At 43.7% G+C, this 6,790-nt stretch overlaps 1 protein-coding gene across 1 annotated transcript; it reads right to left on the minus strand.

Annotated features, from left to right (window-relative positions):
• Nucleotides 1–631: 631 nt before the first annotated feature.
• LOC133405114 (gap junction delta-2 protein) lies at nt 632–1,726 on the minus strand. Its single transcript, XM_061681775.1, has one exon. The coding sequence runs from the start codon at nt 1,724–1,726 to the stop codon at nt 632–634; it is 1,095 nt and encodes a 364-aa protein (XP_061537759.1).
• Between the last annotated feature and the right edge of the window lie 5,064 nt (nt 1,727–6,790).

The following is a 6,790-nucleotide window of genomic DNA, read 5'->3' on the forward strand; positions in this document are numbered from 1 at the left end:
CAAACTATAATCAACTCAAACTGAACAGTTAGAAAGATTTCTTTTAAAATATAGCCACTATATTCAATCACTAAGCAACCAATCTAGTATAAATTTATTGCCGTTTAATGCAGTGTAAAATGTAATAAAATTATTACAATGAAAATGATTTCAATGTATAGTCATTGTCAGAATTTTTAATAAACTGAGAATAGATAGCTAGATAGATAGATAGATAGATAGATAGATAGATAGATAGATAGATAGATAAATAGATAGATCCCATCAAAAGTGTGTTTTCCATATCACTAGTCATGTATACGTATTTATTTCAACAATAGTTTTAACAATTAAGCATTAAATCTAAAAATAACATAGCTGACATCTTCAGGAAGCAAATGAGACTGAATCAGCAGTGCCTCAAGTAGTGCTTCAATTGCTCAGAGACGCAACTAATCAACAATCATTTCAACATAATCGATAGAATTCTTCACAACTAGATAACCAATTCATCAATTATTATACCCAATGGTAATACCAAGCTAAACCTATATACTACAACACATATTCAACACATTTTGCCAGTACTACAGTACATGAATGAAAACAAAAGACATCAGACATGATTATAACATGACCACAAATGACAGTGTCACAGCCAAGACTTCTTAGTTCGTCCCAATCTGGCCATGTTGGCCAACTTAACCTTCACCTTGTCCATGTTCTCTGGACTCCTCTTGGAGGTACATTCCACAGTTGAGTCTGTCTCAAAAGAGATAGCTGGGGCATGTGTGAGGAGACCTCCTGTCTTCTCTTGAGCCATGGCCGATCGGCTCTGCAGAACCAGCTGACCTCTCAGAGAATGCCTGAGTTGAAGCAATAGAGGGTTTTGCTTGGAGTACATTTTATCTGGATCCTTCTCCTGACTGCAGCAGTTGGAGCAGCCTGAGCAGAGGACACGGAAAATGTAGACCCAGCCCAGGTAGTGAAGCTCTGCAATGTTGAGCACAAAGCAGCCCAGGCTAATGCTGAACATAAAGTTGAGGAAAATTGTTTTCTCTGTGGCACGAGACACAAAACAGTCTGTGCGAGTTGGGCAAGGATAGGTCTCGCAGCGGTAGAGGTGAGGCACCTCGAACCCAAATAACAAATACTGGCCCACCAGGAAGGTGATCTCCATGATGGATCGAAGTAACACATGAAGGATGTAGATGAGCAAAACCTGGTTAGACTGTTGAGTGGGGTCTTCTGCTAGTGCACTATGACCCTCCTCCAGAAAGCTTTGCTGTGTTGTTTCCCTCTCATCCCAATCCTCCCTATAATGAGGACAGTAAGTAGGCACACCCACCCTCATCGCCTCCTTGCCGTCCTTCTTCCCAATACATTGCCTTGAAGGCCTTTGCCTCAGCAACTGTGCCCGTTGTCCATCTAGCTTCTCGTCTTTGGCAATTTTATGCAAAACAAATACTATGTAGAATATGGATGGGGTGGAGACCAGTACAATTTGGAAAACCCAGAACCTCAGATGGGAAACCGGTGCGAATGTGTCGTAACAGACGTTGTTGCATCCAGGCTGCTGGGTATTGCAGGTGAACTTGGATTGCTCATCGTTGTAGATGGCGTCTCCCACCAAGGCTACCAGCAAGATGCGGAAAATTAGCAGCATAGTCAGCCAGATCTTGCCTATTACTGTAGAATGATTCTGGACCTCAGACAGAAAACGCCCAAGAATGGACCAGTCACCCATGACTTGACCTTAGTAAGGAAGTAAAAGATGTCAGCACTGTTTGTATTTTTTCTTGAAAATAATAAAACATATAGTGGAATACATAGAATACAGATGCTGTGAATTCATCCATGTAGAAGACTGACAGCTATGTACTTTTTGTTGCTATTATCTAATTTATAAATTAGCTCCTGAGAGTTCATTCCTGATGTTATGCAGATGTCAAGTGCTATATTGTTTTTATTCTGGAACTATACTGTACAAAAATAGCTTTTTAAAAAGAAAAAAAGTTCATAAAGGGGTGCTAATAAGATTTTATTTCCATGTTTTTTACCCTATAAACAAATTACTGCTGCATCATTTTACAAAAAAATTTACATGGTTGCTATACAGAACAAATTATGCTTTACTTGACAAATTAAATGATGAGTAACAAATCTAATTTTAACTTACCTTCATGTAAAACAGAACTTTTCGGAATAAATCCTTGCAACTAAGCTTTGCAATGCATTTTTATGGCTTTTTAAATCTTCAAATTTTGATGAGATGAATCCTGTCGAGCCTGGTATGGGAGAATAGGCTGACCACACATAATAAACCAGTCTGTCTGAAACTGGCATTGTGCAGTGGGACTACAAAGGCAGGCAATGTACAGTGCAAACCACAATGAGGGGGTTCCTTTTCTGAAAAGCTGGGAACGGTGAAACGGTTCAACAGTGTATGGAACAAACTGGAAAGACACAATGCCAGTTTATGTAAAAGCTCTGTGTTTAGCTGGTAAAATAGGTTACACATTAGCTGTTAAATTATATTAAAACAACAGGTTTTTAGGAACTACAATATTATACATTTGTGTGTTTACAAAATTACATCTCCAGCACTGACAATGTGAGTGAAATACAGTTTTCATATCACAGTGAATGTAACAATGAGTGTTGCAGAATTACGATTTTTAGAAGGCTTGACAATTGCTGGTTGAGACATTTCTCACTTTCATTGGGAGGGACAGGATTACACAGATACAGTCTTTAGAGACATGACAGTTGCTCCAGTTCCAACGCTTATCGGCTTGTCAAGGCCTTTACTTCACAAAGTCAGTGGATATGGATAGTGTCTTTTATACTGTATTCCTTTTTTTTAAAAATTGTATTTATTTATTTATTTATTTTATTATTATTATTATTATTTTACAATTTCTTCCACTAACCGTGGTTTGGCATATTGAGAGGTATTATGGACTTAGTGGTTAAATAGTGCTCAACAGCAAAAAAATAAATAAATAAATAAAATAATAATATATAAACAAAACAAAAAAGCTGCACCAGAGAGCAGTCTTTTTTTACTTATATGTTTGACTTTCAGACGTTCGACCGGAACCCCTAATAAGGGCTGTTCGGTCCCTGTATGACTGGCAATAAGTCAAATACATTTCCAGTGAGAGTTGGACTCTGCCAAGGCTGCCCTTTGTCACCAATTCTGTTCATTATCTTTATGGACAGAATTTCTAGGCTCAGCCGAGGTGTTGAGGGGGTCTGGTTTGGTGGCCTCAGCATTGTGTATCTGCTTCTTGATGGTTTCATCAAGCCGTGACCTTCAACTCTCACTGGAGCGGTTCACAGCCGAGTGTGAAGCAGCTGGGACGAAAATCAGCAGCTCCAAATCTGAGGCCATTGAAAAGGTCAGAAAAGGGTGGAGTGCCCTGTTCGGGTCGGGCAAGAGATCCTGTCCCAAGTGGAGGAGTTCAAGTATCTCAGGGTCTTGTTCACAAGTGAGGGAAGACTGGAGCGGGAGCTCGACAGGCGGATTGGTGCAGCGTCTGCAGACTCTGTATCGGTCTGTCGTGGTGAAGAAAGAACTGAGCCAAAAGGCAAAGCTCTCAATTTACCGGTCAATCTAGATTTCTACCCTCAGCTATGGTCACGAACTGTGAGTTGTGACTGAAAGAACAAGATGGAGAATGAGTTTTTGTCCCTATTCTCCCTTAGAGATAGGGTGAGAAGCTCAGTTATCCAGGAGGGGCTCAGAGTCAAGCCGCTACTCCTCGCATCAAGAGGAGCCAGATGAAGTAGGTTGGGCATCTGGTTAGGATGCCCCCTGGACACCTCCCTGGTGAGGTGTTCCAGACACCTCCCACAGGGAGGAGGCCTCGGGGACGACGCAGGACACGCTGGAGAGATGTCTCCCGGCTGACCTGCGAACGCCTTCGGATCCCCCGGAAGAGGTGGACGAAGTGGCTTTGGAGAGGGAAGTCTGGGCTTCCCTGCTTAAGCTGCTGCCCCCTCGACCCGACCTCAGATAAGCGGAAGGAAATGGATGGAATGATAGATGGATGTTTGACTTTCATGTTCCAGTTTTTTGTTTTACATTAGAGAACACAATTAATGTTCATGTTCATATGCCAACTGTACCAAAAACATAACTTTGGTGAGTTTAATACTATTATTATTATTTAATTTGAATTTGAATTTGATATTTGAATAATGAGAGCAGTTTTCCTTAAAGGAGGACAATATTACTGAATAGTTTTCTGTTCATATAAAGCTAAACAATTTCCATGTAATGCCAAGTCCATTTTATTTCTGGGATATAAACCGATCACCAAATCAAGCAATCAATCTTTTTTTTTTTGTTATTTAGGCTATAGCGTCTTGCCATCTGGCACCACGCAAATTGCATTGCAAGGCAGTGGCCAACCTGACAGGATCCGCTGTGGCCCATTGCCAGCTCGATAGTGGTTAGAGAAGCCGCCGGACAATGTTAGGGCCATTAGTCTCACAGTTGCCAGCCGCAGATCGTGAGGTGAGGAGAAGGAGGGGAAAACATTCATCCAGGATGACCAGTGCGTGTCGCGCGACTAAGGCCGCTTATGGCGCACCTTGGTGGCCAAAGAAGCTCGTTGTCCTGCTTAATTTGAAAGGAAGGAAAATTGTCCTGGTGGCGTGGCTTATGGTCATTATGCCAGCTCAGAGGCTGCGTCTCTGCAATTTGTGAAACCATGTGCAATCTCTGATGCTGGAAATTCTACTCTCCCATTTTAGGAACCATAAAAGAAGGCATATATTTGATTGACAGCTGTAAGTTCCAGGCTGGCGGGATTTTGACAGCATTCAGCGACACGCCCACAGCGTCTGCAAGCTGAAAGAATGTTTCAGTTCTTGACCATTTTGAAGCCTGATTTCACATACTTTGTGATCTTTTTATTTTTTTATCCATTCATTGATTGTCCGCCTTGTTAACTAGACTGTTTGCTGTTATGTGTAAAATGTACAAGAAATGTTTTTGGGTCTGTTAAAACAAGACAAAAAATACTATCATGCAAATTTTCCTAGATACTATCCATCCATCCATTTTCTTCTGCTTATCCGAGGTCGGGTCGCAGGGGAAGTAGCTTGAGCAGGGAGGCCCAGACTTCCCTCTCCCCAGCCACTTCCTCTTCTGAGGAGATCCCGAGGCGTTCCCAGGCCAGCCGAGAGACGTAGTCTCTCCAGCGTGTCCTGGGTCGTCCCTTGGGACGTGTCCGGAACATCTCACCAGGGAGGTGTCCAGGAGACACAAGCCCGAGCCTGAGCACATGCCCGAGCCACCTCATCTGGCGCCTCTATATCCGGAGGAGCTCTACTCTGAGCACCTCCCGGATGACCGAGCTTCTCACCCTATGGCTAAGGGAGAGTCCAGACACCCTGCGGAGGAAACTTATTTAGGCCGCTTGTATCCGGGATCTTGTTCTTTCGGTCACGACCCACAACTCGTGACCATAGGTGAGGGTAGGAACGTAGATCGACCGGTAAATCGAGAGTTTCACCTTTCGGCTTAGCTCCTTCTTCACCATAACGGACCGATACAAAGTCTGCATCACTTCAGACGCTGCACCGATCCGCCTGTCGATCTCCCGTTCCATTTTCCCCTCACTCGTGATCAAGACCCTATGATAATAGAACTCCTCCACTTGGGACAGGATCTGATCCCCGACCTGGAGAGGGCAAGTCACCCTTTTCCGACTGAGGACCATGGTCTCAGATTTGGAGGTGCTGATTTTCATCCCAGCTGCTTCACACTCGGCTGCGAACCGCTCCAGTGAGAGTTGGCGATCACAGCTTGATGAAGCCAACAGAACCACATCATCTGCAAAATGCAGAGATGCAATACTGAGGCCACCAAACCGGACTCCCTCTACACCACGGCTGCACCTAGAAATTCGCTCCATAAAAGTAATGAACAGAATCACTGACAAAGGGCAGCCTTGGTGGAGTCCAACCCTCACCGGAAATGAGTCCAAATTACTTCCAGCAATGCGGACCAAACATTGACACTGGTCGTACAGGGCCTGAACAGCCTGTATCAGGGGGTTCGGTACCCCCATACCCCAGGTCACCGAGGTGGTTAAAAAACACGTGGTTGGAAAAAGCTCCTTGGTGCCAGGGCCCCGGGGGTGGATGTGATTCGCAGGGTGTCCGGGCTCTCCCTTAGAGATAGGGTGAGAGGTTCGGTCATCCGGGAAGGGCTCAGAGTAGAGCTGCTGCTCCTCCGCATTGAGAGGAGCCAGATGACGTGGCTCGGGCATCTGTTTTGGATGCCTCCTGGATGCCTCCCTGGTGAGGTGTTCTGGGCACGACCCACCGGGAGGAGACTCCGAGGACGCCCCAGAACACGCTGGAGAGACAACGTCTCTCGGGTTGCCTGGGAACGCCTCGGGATCCCCTCAGAAGAGCTGCAGGAAGTGGCTGGGGAGAGGGAAGTCTGGGCTTCCCTGCTGAAGCTAAGATAAGCGGAAGACAATGGATGGATACTGAGAGCTGTACGTAATAGTTGCCGTTTTATATCACAGCAAACAATATCTATAGTAAACAAACTAAAAATATCTCTTAGTGGCAGAGGATTGATCTCTTTATTATATTGCACAGGTGGGCGCAGGTATGTGTACATCTTTTTCTCACATTTTGTCCTTTGAATTTTAAAATTCTTAAGGTTTACATATTAATTAAAGCAGAATTTATCGTAAAAAGTATAGATATAATGTAATAATATAATATATAAAAAAGAATCCCAATTTAATTTTAGGGTGGAAACATATTTCATTAACAATTT

Source organism: Phycodurus eques, chromosome 7 (genome assembly GCF_024500275.1).
Source record: "Phycodurus eques isolate BA_2022a chromosome 7, UOR_Pequ_1.1, whole genome shotgun sequence".
Lineage (NCBI taxonomy): Eukaryota > Metazoa > Chordata > Actinopteri > Syngnathiformes > Syngnathidae > Phycodurus > Phycodurus eques.